At 49.4% G+C, this 14,971-nt stretch overlaps 1 protein-coding gene across 1 annotated transcript; it reads left to right on the top strand.

Moving 5' to 3' along the window:
- Positions 1-1,762: 1,762 nt before the first annotated feature.
- LOC103432521 (ribosome-inactivating protein cucurmosin-like) lies at positions 1,763-2,707 on the top strand. The gene has a single exon (XM_008370715.2). The coding sequence runs from the start codon at positions 1,763-1,765 to the stop codon at positions 2,705-2,707; it is 945 nt and encodes a 314-aa protein (XP_008368937.2).
- The last annotated feature ends 12,264 nt before the right edge of the window (positions 2,708-14,971 follow it).

Below are 14,971 nucleotides of genomic sequence, written 5' to 3'. Positions count from 1 at the left end.
TTCTCCATCATTCGTGTTGCTTATTCCGATGTGAGGTGGATGATGCTCCTTGTGGGACTAGCCGCGAATAAGCACTTCGCCTGGAAAGTTGCTTATGTTGACTATCAGAATATGGCCCCAACCATGAATGTATACTTGTCTTTGGGCCTAGTCGAAAGTGCACACTCCTTCGTGAGCTTAGACAAGAGTATACACTATCTCGAGGGCCCAGTCAGGAGTGTACACTACTAGAATGCTCGGTTCGTGGCTGGTCTAGTGACTGCTTGCCAAGATGCTGCTGGAGAGATTTTTTGTCTGCCCTTGTCCTACTTTGGGACACCTCGTTTGGGGCACATTGCGTCTCAGTGTGCTGCAAGAGCTGATTCACCAAGGTCGTCTGCTGTGTGAGGGCGCTTGTCAACTCTATGACTTGTCAAGACAAGTATTGTTCTCCATTTGGTTTGGAAGAGCTTGGACAGAATGCGTCTCCTAGGGTAGCGGAAGTGTGGTAGACTCCGGGTGAGAGATTTGAGTTGGGAAACGTCAAATCCGTAGAGAAATATGGTGAAAATGCCCCCGGTTCAAGCGCAGGCCCATAAATCTGAAGCCGAGACGGTTGAATCGATCTTAGACCGGCGGGAACTACTTGAAAGGCCACGGGAGTGGGCTAGGCCACGAGAGTAGGCTGGGCCACGAGAGTAGGCTGCTTGGCGTGCAGCACACGTGGGTGCGAAGCTAGGGCTTAACTTGGTAATGAGTTGGGCTTGGGCCCTTGAAGCTTGAGGTGGCACGGCCTAGACCAAGGCCATGGAGCTGTGGACCTTGCCGAAGGTAGATGCCGTGGTGGCCACCTTAGTGGTTGCTACGGTGGTGCCCCGTGGGGATGGTGCTGCTCCACTCATCGTCGTGTTAAGCCTTGTAGATTGTCGTAGTCCTAATTCTTGAACGTTGGAATTTCCGTTCGTTGAGGTTTCCAAATCTCTTCAAATGGAAAATTGGCCAATTTTAAAAGTTCAGGGGGTAATCGAATAAAATTAAAGTTCAAAGGAGAAATTAGTAGCTCCTTGCAAGTTCGAAAGAAATCGACCAATACCTCAAAACAATAAAACCAAAAAAACACTACACCACAAACCACTTTCTCTAGTAGCCTAGAAATGCTATAGAAAGTGTTTCATAGCATTTTCTCCACTGCTATATATTAGGCCATGTATGTAGAAACTAATTTAGTATGACATTTTTTATTTGAATATCTAGATCGGAGTGTGTCACCAAAACATAGCGTACATGTGATTAGATTAATCAAACCTAAGAAGATGGTGCGTTTTCTTGGTGGGAATGGATTGTTTGTGTCTTGGACTTTTAGGGGTTTATCTTTTTTTTGTTTTATCTTAATTTTCTAAATGACTTTTTGGTTAAATATCATGCGTTCCTCTAAAATCAATCTGTTTACATATGAACTGGCCATGGGCAATAGGGTGGATGGTTGACGTCCGCCAGACACGGTAGATCGAAGTCTTTTTTTATTGTTACATATTTACTAGACGCTGTTGTATTAAATGAATAAATCATGCGTCATTGTGGTGACGTACATGGCACATAGATGAGTCATTTAATATTGAGAGGGGCATTTTACATAAGTTCACCATAAACGCAAGAAGAGGCGACAAAGGGTACATATCATATAAATATGCATAACCACTACACATCTAATTACACCAATCGATCCCTCCAAAGTATAACAGCACTAGTTTTTAGCCACAATTTGCCTTGTTCTTACTTTAATATGTCAATACCCTTCACCCTTATTGATGCAACCCCTGACTCATACTCAAGGTTCATAGATCAACTGCGAGCTCGACTCACATTCGGCACCACATCTCAGGGTATACGGGTGCTGCCTCCAAGTCGACAAGTCGGGAACAACGCCCGGTTTATTTATGTTGATCTCACCAACTATGACGGAGTCACTGTCACAATCGGAATTGATGTTGTGAACGCTTACGTGATGGGTTACGAGCAAGGTGAGCAAAACTACCCTCTTCAAACTCTTCCTGATGACCCAGCTCCAGTCGAACTGTTATTCCCCAACACCAGGTCAGCTGGTGAACTGCCCTTCACAGGCCACTACGCCTCGCTTGGGGAATATGCACGACGTATGCAGAATGAACAACCTAATCGTCGTGACCAACAAGCACTTAACCGACTGAGTAATCCTATGCGTCAGAATATCGGTCTGGGACCCAGCTCCCTTCATAGCGCCATTGACATGTTGGAGCGCGCAGCAACGCCCCTCTCCCAAGCGGGTGCGATACTTGTGATCATTCAAATGGTCTCGGAAGCAGCAAGGTACCCATACATTGAGAGGCAAGTCCGCGAGTCCATTCAGACGGGAAATTCATTTCTACCTGACCCTCGTATGCTGAGCCTGGAGAATAATTGGAGCAATCTCTCCCGACAGATCATGGGGGCAACTCGCGCAGGTCGAGAAAGCTTCAGTACTTCTGTTTCGTTGGACGATGCCTACCAAAGTCATGGTGCTCCTCCCCTCGTAGTAAACAGTGTTCGAGATTCATTCATTCAGGACATGGAAATCGCGTTGCTGCTCCATGACCGAGGTGACGACCGAGGTACCGACCAAGGTAATGACCCAGAGAATTGCACCCCTGGACCTTCAGGTTCAGGGATAGGGAGACGGGGAGGGAAAAAGCCTCGTCGTCAGCACGAGTAATAGTTCCTTTTATTTGGGTTGTTGTTTTATGTTATTTTGTCGTACTGTAATATTGTTGCTCGGGTGAAGTTAATTCAACATTTTCCTTTTGGTTGTCGAAAGCTTTTAAGATGAATAAACATCTGCACTATCTTCCTGTTTAATAGGTGTGCAAGTGGTGGGGGATAAACCAATTTCCAATAAAATAATATACATTTTTCATGTAGAGCTTACTTCACATTATATTTTATCTATCAAACTATGTTGGAAGATTCTCTTAAAGATATTGTTGACCCTAGAAACTACAAAGCCTACGTGGCGCGCAGGCCGAGTAATTAATGAGCTAACTACGTCCTTCGGTGAATGCGGGGCGTGCCAACTCGTCGGCCGAGGAGTAAATTTGTTGATGTTGCGTTGGGTCGCACTACTGACTTCTGCGTCTTGCGATTGCGGCCGAGAAAGGAACACGTCTCGGCCTCTTGGGCTCTCGAACCTGAAGACAAGGTTACTATTCTTACGAAGTTCAGTATCAAATTCGGCTTTCAATGTGCCGAATGAAATAACTGTAACACCTCACTTCGCCGAGAAGGCTGATGAGATGACCTCGACCTAAAAGGATTTAGAAACCCTTCTCGACCGAGACTTGGATAGGTAATCAACCACTCTCGCCGCAGTGCTGTTGATGCCAACGGAAGATACTGCGAGAACGACTAATTCTACGGTGACAGAGCTATCTATGCCGACTTAAGATATCACCGGTTGCTTCCACAGTGCTGTTGATGCCAACGGAAGATGTGTCAGCGAAAAGGAAAAAGAAAAATCACAAGTTGTGAGAATTTGCGCAGGGCAATTTTGTGTTGATTTGCAGGGGCCTTTCCTGATGCACAGTGTCCCCTATTTATAGTACTGATCCTTGAGTCCGAGTTTAAATCCTACTCGGACTAGGTTTCCCTCTCCGGATCACCTCGACCAGTCCTATATTTACTAGGACTATGAATCTAGTCCTTAGCTAAGCTGGATTCGTTTTCTGGATATCCGATCCCGTCGAGACTCCTCATTGCACTAGGACTTGTCCTAACCGCTCTAGGTTTGGACTCCTACGGGTTGACCGATCCATGGCCCTTTTGTTGCCCGGCCTCCTGGGCCGAGAGTGATCCTACCCTCGGCCCAAACTATTATTTTGGGCCCAAACATTGCCCCCTCGCTTCTGAGGTCCTCGGCCTGAAACCTTCGGCCGAGTTTCGGCCTTGAAGAAGCGAATCTACCACTCAGAGTCCTAATACCCGAGTTCCGAGGCGCATTTATTGAACACGATCGCACGATCTTGATACTGCTAAACCATTCGCCACGTGGCGTCCCCTAACATGGCCAATCCCCAAGAATGATGTCCAAAGCGTGCGGCAGCCTGAACCGTCTTGCCATCATGATCTTATGGCTGAACTTAAACACTACCTCAATCCGCGAGCCACTTGTCATCGTGCGGGCGTCGAACCGTCTTTCGTCATCAATTTCGCCGTCACACGCGATCGTGCGCCCCCAAAACCTAAAACCTTCAGTCTTCCCAACCGCATTTCCCAAATGTTCATCATGATCAACGATTCCTTCGTCGATTTTGCCCTTTGTTTTGAATTTCGAACGATTGCTCTTCCCTCCACAACTCTATAAATACCGACATTCTCTCATTTGTACTTTACGCTCCCAAAATTTTCTGAAATCCCTTGCCATTGCCTTCTAGTGCATTTCTCCATTCCAGGTCTCCGTATTCAAATCCCCACCCCAGAAAATCCTTTTACGCCTTGCTTCCTTCTTACAATGGCGTCCTTCATCTCCAAGCTCTCCAGGGAATGTGACCAACATCAGAAGATTCTTGATCGGAGTTCGATCAAGACTATACGTTTTGAAAACGATATGAGCACTCAGCACCAGATCCTGGGTCCTCTCTTCAAGGCTGCGATACCGCCGACCATCACCAGCCTTCTCCAGGAGCACTGCCTAACACCCTTGCTTCAAGGGTTTGAATGGTCGCGATGGGATGTGGCGAAACCCCAAGGCTCTTGGCCTTCGACGACCACAACCTGGGCAGCCTGGGTTGTGCGAATGGAACGGCTCTTCGGCGAGCAATGGAAGACCCTCGGCATCTACGATGCCATCCTCCTCTCGTCCATGGATGTCGTCCTCGACAAGGAGCTTCTCCTAGCCGCTCTGTGCTTCTGGTGCTCGGCCACCAACACAATGGTTCTTCCTCTTGGTCCCATTGGTCCCACCACCCTGGATATCACCGCCATTCTGGGGACTTCGGCAACCAGGATCCCTGTCGACGCGACCCTCTCTAGGCACCCGTCGAATATCGATCTGAAGATGCTTTTCGACCGTCGAGCCTTGGAGACCCTGAACCATGACGGTCACATCCCGTCGAAGGAAGACATTCAGAAGCTCCACAAGAACTTCTGTAATTACAACACCCTTTATCTTCACTTCGCCGGCAGAGGAGAAGAGGACCTGCGAGAAGGAGAGCATGAAGCCTTCCTCTTCTATTGGTACAACAAATGTTGTACCAAGTCAAACAAGTGTTTGGTCGAGAACATGCCAGTAGCCGAAGCCCTGGCTAGTGGTCACGTCCTGGCACTGAGTTCCAACATTCTCGCCCAACTCTTCCGTTGCCTGGCCGAGGCAACCCTCCACAAGGTCGACCCGCACCAGAATGGTCCCCTCTGGGTCTTCCAGCTCTGGTTACAGGTGTACTTTACCTCCCTTCGGCCGGCCATAGCTGACTTCACACCAACGGAGGCGCTTGGACCTCAGCTGGCCTCTCGACCGATACCTCCCCATCAAGCCGAAGAGGTATTTCGATACCTCTTCGCTCTCGACGACTTCTCCAACGACGAGTTCCTGATATGTCGTCGTCGGAGCTATCCTTCCTTCATCAGGCTGCCTACCTCTACATGGGGCGCAGAGGAGGACGCTGATCTTCGTCAGACCTGGGGGTCGTTTGTGCTTGCTCGCGACCTACCTCTCGGCTGTGATGGGAAACGGTCGGGTTGGGAAGTATATCATCCGAACTTCCTAGCCCGACAACTCGGCTATCTTCAGGGCTGCCCTGTCCCCCTTCTCTCCTCCCGAACAGTCCTAAGCCGTGGCCGTGAACCTCGTTCCTCGGAGAAGGAATGTAACACGGCCGCGAGGGAGTTCCAGGAGTCCTGCCAAAAATTCTGCCTTCGACCGGCCACCCCAGAAACCCATTGCACCGACACCTTCGGTGAGTGGTGGGAAAATTACACCCAGGAGTTTTTTGGTGCTCCGGTCGAAGAGGTACTGAACAGACTCTTCGGTGACCGACCTAAGAAGGCCTCGGTCCCCCAAACTCAAGGTAATTGTTCATTTCTCCTCTTTTCCTTCAACCTTGCATATTGCTTTGCCTTACTGACCCGTTTTTATCTTCTTAGGTAGTCGGCCTTCGAGAAAAATGGAGGCTGTTGCCGCGGTCACGACCGAGAAAAAATCGGTCGTGGCTAAAAAGGTTAAAACCGCCGGTCGGGCCGTGCTGACCAAACGACCTCGTCAAGAGGCCGAGCCGGTCGTTGAACCTCCACAGCCTGCCAAGCGGGTAAAACAGCTGGCAAAGAAGGGCGCACGGGAGATACACGTCATCTCCAGTCAAACTACAGGGGCAACTACTCCCAGTGTTTCCCCTTCTCCTGCCGTTGTTGAAACCTCATTCGAGAAACAGCCGGCCCCGGCCGCAGAGACAATTCGAACACGGCCTGTCTCTGGGACTGGTATACCAGTTGCGCCTCCCTCCGCCGAGAAAGCACCCGTTCCAAAAAAGGTGGTTTCTGTGACCGAGGGAAAAACCCCTGAAAATCCAAAGCCCTCGGTCTTTATTCTGGAAGAGAGTGAGGGGAGCGACGAGGTCCCGCTGGCAGATCGTCTGCACCCTCGCCGACAACCTCCCCCAAGGTCCGAGATGGTGGTTCAAGCCGGCCCCTCCACGGCTGACCGTGGCAAGCGTCCGGTCGAGGAACCCACGGCAGTGGCCGAACCTCTCGCTCCCTCTCAGGACCAGGATGTCCCTGCCTCCTCCGAAACGGCTGTTCCGGTCGGCCCATCTGCAGCCGACCGTGGCAAACGCCCACTCGAAGAACCCGAGGCAACGGCGGACTCACCCGTTCATCCCCAAGACCAGGGCTTCCACATTCCTCCACAGGAGGTTACTTCGGCCTTCGTAAGTACCTTCGACCATCTTTCCTTGATCGCTTTTTTTTCTTTAGAATTCTAAACGAGGAAAATAATAAATGTCAGGTGCCTGTACATTCTTTTCACCGAGAATTCTATGCGCCGAAGGGCGTTATCTATATTTCGTGGCCGCCTCAGTGGCCATCAAACGTAGATAACCTCCATCGGCCGCGTGAACTGAGAAGCAACCTGAAACACTGGGCTCGGCCATTGAGTTCTTTAGGTTCGACCAACGATCCTGGAGAAATGGCCGAGGTCTCCTCTCGGCAGGTTAAAAAAACGAAACCTTCTTGCTACTCCTGTCATGACTTCTTTTAAACTTAACCTGATTTGTATGTGCAGGCTTTCTGGGAGGTCGAATTCAAAGCCCTCCTCTCCAGTACTACTGCAGAGTCTGGTCCTTCGGCCGCTACGACCGAAGCTGCCGATCCCAGCGCCCTAACCCAGCTGCGAGAAGTCCTGTCGCTCTCATCATCGCAAGTACTTGAGCGCAACGGTCTTGATCTGCTCGGCGTGTGTCTGAACGACCTTGGAGCCGACGGTCGCCTGAGCGGAGATGCCATTGTTCGGGCATCGTCTGCCTTGGAGCGCGTTCGGGAGACATTTAGTATCTTCCAAACCGCTCTAAAGGCCGAACAAGACCTGCAAGCTGCCACGGCCGTTCAAGACACCCTCCGTCCGAAGATTGACGATCTACGGGCAAAAGGAGACGCGTTAGCCGAGCTCAACCGTCAGATAGCCGAACTAGCAAAACGTCGGTCGGCCATTGCTTCCGAGCTTGCTAGAGACTTCGAGTCAGGCGGGAAGGATCGCCTAACCGAGTATGCAGCAGCCAAAAAACGGGTCGAGCGGCTGAAGCTGGATAAAAAGAATCGGCAAGCCGAAGTCCTCATGGCCGACGTGCGGTGGTTGGAGTTGAAGGCTCTGCTCAGCACTCTTCTTCCCTCTTCTCCTTAAATGTATCTGAATGTAAACCAACCGACCTACTCATTTTGTAAATACTTAACAATTTTAATGGACTGGTTTACTATTCCCGCATTTCCCATGTGACCGGATAATATTTCTTCAAAAACTTCCCATTAATCGGTAATCTGTGAACCGCACTGGTTCGGTCTTTAAGATGATACGCCCCTTTTCCATATACTTTATGCACAATAAACGGCCCTTCCCAATTCGGCGACCACTTGCCGAACCTAGGATCTTTCATTCCTACGGGCAACACCGTTTGCCACACCAACTCACCCTCGCCGAATGTTTTCTGTCGCACCTTTTGATTATAGGCTCGCTCGGCAATCTGTTTTTTCGCCACTAGTAAGTTATAATTCCTGTCTCATGGACTGACTATATTCGGCGCTAAACAAACTACTTTGTTCAATTAATCGCAACGAATTTATGCTCAACTCGACTGGTAGCATTGCATCGTGTCCGTAGGTTAATGCGTATGGGGTTGTCGCAGTCGCCGACCGGGGCGACGTTCGGTATGCCCATAATGCCTCGTTCAACTTCAAATGCCACATCCCAGGCCTTTCTTTTATTATTTTTTCGAGGATGCCGATCAACACTTTATTACTTGCCTCGGCCTGCCCATTCGCCTGTGGATAATACGGTGTGGACTGCTCCAGCCGAATTTTCAAATTGGCCGTGTATTCCTTAAACCTTTCGGCTGTGAAGATTGTTCCATTGTCGGTTATGATCGTTTCTGGCACACCGAACCGGGTCACAATGTGTTCCTCCACGAAATCGCAAACTTCTTTAGATGTTAACTCGGCATATGATTTTTCTTCGACCCACTTAGTAAAGTAATCAGTTGCGACTATTATCCATGCATGCTTAGCAGCTCCAGAAGTCGGCGTGATTTTGCCGATTACGTCCATGGCCCATCCTCTAAACGGCCACGGCTTAATGACCGAATGTAGTGATTCGGCCGGGGCCCTTTGTATAGGCCCATGGATTTGGCACTGCACGCATCCTCGTGCAAACTCGATACAATCTTTCAGTATTCTCGGCCAAAAATAGCCGTGTCGTCGGAGTGGCCATCGCATTTTCCGTCCAGACTGGTGAGCTCCGCATACCCCTTCATGGACCTCTGCGATCGCCCGAGCACTCTCTTGGGAGCCGAGGCATAGCAATAACAAACCATCTTCGCCCTTTCGGTATAACTCGTTCTGGTACGTGACATAGTTCGTGGCGTGAACCCGTGTCCTGCGACTATGTTTTCCGTTAGGATTGTCAAGGTACTGCATAATGGGCTTTCTCCAATCATCTGGTACTGCCTCGACCGCGCAAATTTCTATAGAGTCCTGCCGATCTAACAACGAAGGCAGGGACATGACCCTGGTGCGTATCACATTGTCTCGACGGAGGATTTGCTGATTAACCAAGGCCGGGTATAGTTGTCGTAATATTGGTATCTCCCGGCCTAGCTTGCCCCCCAGGAGTTGTGCACCGGAGGCGATTTGAGCCAACTCGTCTGCGTCGGTATTATGAACCCGAGAAATATGCTCGAATGTAATACCGTCAAAGGACTCGGCCAAATAGCTGGCGACCATGTGGTAGGGCGCCAGAGTACAACTCATGCAGCGAAAAGACCCATTAATTTGGTTAATCACCAGTTCAGAATCACCGAGGACGAGGGCACGAGTGGCTCGTAGGTCAAGAAGGAGGCCAAGACCAATGACAAGAGCCTCATATTCGGCCTGGTTATTGGTGCAGTCGAAATCCAATTTGAGCGAAAAATACCAACGATCGTTGTGAGGAGATTGAATGACGATGCCTGCGCCGGCCGAGGACGAAGTACTGGAACCATCAAAATACATCGTCCAGTAGTTGTCGCGGGTCACCACCATGCCGATTTCGACGTCAGCATCCCCGAAACCGTAAGGCGAAGGGTGCTGGGCAAGGAAATCGGCCAACGCCTGTCCTTTCACAGCTTTTTGCGGCACGTATTGCAAACTGAACTCGGACAAAGCCATCGTCCATTTCCCAATTTGGCCCTTCACAATTGGTCGGGTAAGCATGTACCGGATAACGTCGGTCTAGGCAATGACTTAGGTGACCGACGGGAGCATGTAATGCCGAAGCTTGGATGCAGCGAAGAACATGGCGAGACAGAGCTTCTCAACGGCGGAATAATTGATCTCCGGAGGACTCAGATTGCGGCTGAGGTAAAAGATAGCCCGTTCCCGTCCGGCATCGTTGTCTTGCGCGAGGAGACAACCGATGGATTCTTCGGCCGCCGAAATATATAGCTTGAGAGGCTTACCACGCTCAGGAGGGACCAGGACAGGTGGGTTTGTGAGAGAAACCTTGATCTGCGTAAACGCCGCCTGATGGTCCTCATTCCACACGAACTTATCTGAGTCCTTGAGTTTCAAAAGTGTGGAAAATGCTTTCATTTTACCTGCCGAATTAGCAATAAATCGGCGTAAAAAATTGATCTGGCCGAGTAAGGACTGTAATTGTTTCTTCGTTGTTGGGGGCGGGGCAGTGATGATTGCGCGTGCCTTATTTTCATCGACTTCAATCCCACGATGATGTACGAGGAAACCAAGAAAATTCCCGGCCGATACACCGAAGGCACACTTGGCAGGATTCATCTTGAGGTTGTGCTGACGCATGCGGAGGAAAGCCTGTAGGAGATCGTCCAGATGTGTCTGTCGGCGTTTAGATTTGACGACAACATCGTCGATATAAACTTCGACGTTGGTGCCAATTAAATCATGGAAGATGGTGTTCATCGCCCGTTGGTACGTGGCGCCGGCATTCTTGAGGCCGAACGGCATGACAACCCATTCGTAAGTGCCGAGTGCCCCCGGGCAACGAAAAGCAGTTTTGTGCACATCAGCTTTGGCAATAAATATTTGGTTGTACCCGGCATGTCCATCCATAAAGGATAAGATTACATGATTTGCCGCAGCATCGATTAACAGATCTAAAATCGGCATTGTATACTCATCTTTGGGAGTTGCCAGATTCAGATTTCGAAAATCGGTGCAGATGCGCAGTGCACCATTTTTCTTTAATACAGGAACAATATTCGCCAACCATTCGACATATCGAGCTGTCCGAATGAATCCGGCTTTCAAAAGCCGAACTAGTTCGTCCTTGACACTGAGTTGTACTTCGGTCGAGAATCGGCGAGGTGGCTGACGGAAAGGCTTAAATCCTGGCTTAATACGTAGTTCATGCTCGACCAGAGCACGATCTAAGCCGGGCATTTCATGATAACTCCAAGCAAAACAATCTTTGAATTCCGTAAGCAAGGCACGTAACTCGTCCTTAATTTGTTAAGGAAGTAAAGCGCTAACAAACAAAGGTCGTGGGTCATCGGCCGTCCCAACATTAATTTCTTCTAGGGGGTCCTTAACTTGGGGCCGATGATCCTCGAGCTCGGTCGGGGCGGCTCGGACTTTATCAAAAGATAAGGCAGGACCATGATCCTCTTCGGCAAGGAACTCAACGAGGTTAACGCCGGAATTCGGTTGCCGAGATATAGCATACCAATGGGCCAGCAGTCGTTCCATCGTAGATGAAACCGCGGCCCTACGTTTATCCTGATCTGTGTCAGACATCAGACTCGGGGAGAAAATTGGCCAATCCGAGTCTCGCCGAATCCTGGTGGACAGTCTCGGCGCCAACCTCGATAGCTTTCTGAACTGAAATCCGAGTCGGCCGTCCGTCTTCATTGAAGCCTTGCAACGTAATATAGCCGACGTGGTCATCATAATACCGGGCTTGGATCATGTTCGCTTCGAAGGGCTGGCTATCGGCCGGGTGAACAGTGATCGATTTGCCGTCCCAAAAGACAAGCACTTGATACAACGACGAAGGAATACAACTGGTTTGATGGATCCAATCTCGGCCGAGCAATGCATTATACTCGGTTTTGGAATCAACCACGAAAAAGGCGGTCATGTGGGTGCGACCAGCAATATTCACAGTTAACGGAAGTACACCTTTGGTTTGGGATTTGTCGCCGACGAAACTACTCATTGTGATTCCTGATGGAATAAGCTCGTCATTCGAACGGTGTAAGGCCTTCATGATGTTCAAAGGCATGATATTGACGGTAGCCCCACAGTCGACAAAAACTTTAGAAACTGGATATCCCTCAATGTGGGCCGTCACATACAATGGCTTTAAATGGTGAAGCTTGGCCGACGATGAACGAGGGAACAATTCGGCCAAGGCAGCCTTTAAACCATCATCTTTCGTTGCTGACTCACCTTCAGCAATCGACACAAAATCAATATGGCCGGGTTCTTCGGCAACCACATCTCCATCGAGGAAATTTGGTTGAGCCGTGCTTGATTGAAAATCGGCAAGTAACACATGGACCATACTGATTTCCATATTATCCAGGACTGACGGGCCCATCTGGTCAAGACCCTCCTCATTTGGTTGGTCGGCGACTACGGATTCAGTTGTTGTCAAAGTCGGACAACGAGACTCTTCTGACCCTTCTTCAACGACGTCAACCGGCGGAGCTGCTTCGGCGACAGGTTGGTTCTGCGTGACCGCCTCAGGTGAGATTGACAATGTACTTGGGATCAAGACCTGAACCTGCTCCTGGTAGTGTAGCCGAGCATCCCTAGTGTCGAGATAAGCATCCAGACGGGCAATACGTGCGATTTCATCGGTCGTAAGGCCGAAGAAAGAAACTGCTGAAAATACTTCAAAGTGATATCGCAAATATTGAAGGTCCTCCAGCGAGAAAGGAAGGTCGGCTGCATTGATATCGGTGTATGGGTCGACTTCAAATCCAAAGACATGAGCTTCTCGGATGTGCTGGAACCTTGCTTTCAATCCTGTATCTGAGGTCTTCTGGATGATCCGCTCAGCATCCGGACAAGTCAGGACCAGATCAATGGTGTCCTGGCATGCTTTCGGCAAACCATACAGATCATTGGCCGAATGTTTCTTATGAAATTCTCACATATACTCCAAAGACTCCCCAAGGAACGGGGGATGCAAATTCCGTCGAATTTTGACCAAAGGTTCTGGTATAGCCGGTGGATATAATTTGCTTTCGGCCTCTTGCCTGAAATGTTCAAGGCGTGCCTTCATCTCCCCTGGTCGAATGAGAAGTTTGATCCGTTTATCAGCTTCTTCAAACATGGTCTCGACATCTTGATCGACCAGCCGTTTCCCCTGAGCCAACTCTGTCATGATTACTGGAGGTGGTCGCTCATCATCAGTGGCAGCTGTGTCCTTTGGCCGCCACTTAGGGGCCGAAGTTTCCTGGGCTGCTCGTCGGCGAGCCATGCAATCTATCCGTTGATGCCGGCGTTTCTGAGATTTGGACAACGCGGTGTAGACGCCCTTCGAAGAATGGTATGTATACCAACGTTGATCTCTAGGCTCGGGAGGCTTGAAGGTCTTTTGGCTCCGCGATGATTCTGAACTGCTAGAATTACGCTTATAGTAATCATCGTCATAGAATGAAGCATCAAAATCGAGGCGCCGCCTGACCGGGGGTGTCTCTTCCATCCGTACTTTAGGACCGAGCCTCTCAAAAACTCCATGATGTTGGCCTTCATTGGCTACCTTTGGCCGAGTTGTGGCCACAAGTTGCGAAGAGGGCTTCTCCTCTGGTTCACTGTCGACCTTCGCTCTACATTTCCCGCATAAAACCGCCGCCCCACTATCTTTACCGGTGCTATAATCCATCATAGGTTTGACAATAGCAGGCCCCGTTAAAGCCGTAGGTGGCTTGTTTGAACGAAAATCGGCCATGAACCGTGGCCGACAATTCTGACTCCGCGGGCTTTGCGTCTCAACCACTTCGGCCTTGCCTTTCCCTTTGTCCTTGGGTAGGTACGCGTCGACCATATTTACTGTTGCCGTGGGGAACGGATCAATATCAACACTCATCTTCTTCTCAGGAAACTTCAATTTGCCATTATCAATCCAGCTTTGGACGTTATCGCGAAATACAACGCAATTATTTGTCGTATGTTTGCTCGAATTGTGGTATTTGCAATACACCTTTCCTTTAAGTTCTTCGGCCTTAGGAATGTTATGACCAGGCCGAAGCTTGATGATTCTTGCTGATAACAGTTGGTCAAAAATTGCGTCAGCCTTGGTAATATCAAAAGTATAAACCTTTGACGGTTTCAATGTTCCTTCAGTGGCCAAGCGACTTTTGGCTTCTCTAGAATCAACCTGAGTCAATGCCTTGCAAACGTATGGCTTATCTATCACTATCTCAGCCGCATCCACACTAACGCATTCATCCTCGGTTGATGCATAATTAACAGTAGGATTTTTGTAAATCGTCCCCCGAGTTGGAGTCTTCGAAATCTTTTCCTCACGGAGCAAATAATCGTACTGCTCGACATGTTGGGCTATTCGTACATATCACGAAAATTTGCCCTCAGGAATTTCTTTTTGTATTCGACGTCGAGGCCGTTCAAAGCAAGCCTGACAAATTTGACTTCAGGTAAAGGCACTCGGCACCAATTCCTGGCTGATTTGAACCTAGTAAGATAATCCATTGGTGATTCATCAGATGCCTGAGCCATCCTTGCTAACGAAGAAACTGACATCTCCATCCCTGGTCGATAAAACTGCTCGTGGAATTTCTCGACCAACTCTTCCCAGTTCTGGACGGAATTGGGGGGTAGATTAATGTACCAAGCAAATGCCGAGCCGGTCAATGAGAAATTGAACAGCCGTAACTTATGAAAGTCGCTATTCACATCTCCGCATTGCGCGGTGAAACGAGCCACGTGCTCCAACGAAGATAAGGACGATTCTCCGGTAAAAAGACTAAAATCTGGGATCTTGAAACCCTTCGGGTATCCAAACGTTTCCACGTAAGCTGGGTACGGATGAATAAACTTGGGAAACTTCGGCCCTTTCTTCATGGCCGAGTCGATCATCCGCTGAACCTCGGTCATATCAACAGGTGTTGCTTCGACCCTCTGGTCGGTTCCGTCTGACCTACTATTCGACCCTCCTCCTTTTTCCAAGTTAATCGGTTTTAGCTGGGCAGGAATAGGCTCGACCGGTACAATCGGTACCGGATTGTTTCCTGGTGGACAATGTTGG

The sequence above is a fragment of the Malus domestica genome, chromosome 06 (genome assembly GCF_042453785.1).
Source record: "Malus domestica chromosome 06, GDT2T_hap1".
NCBI classification, from domain to species: domain Eukaryota; kingdom Viridiplantae; phylum Streptophyta; class Magnoliopsida; order Rosales; family Rosaceae; genus Malus; species Malus domestica.
The sequence above is the reverse complement of the archived record's forward strand: the minus strand, read 5'-3'. Positions and strand labels throughout refer to the sequence as shown.

Excerpts from the sequence above, each read along its gene's own strand:
- LOC103432521 (XM_008370715.2), top strand. The coding sequence starts at position 1,763 with ATGTCAATACCCTTCACCCTTATTGATGCAACCCCTGACTCATACTCA.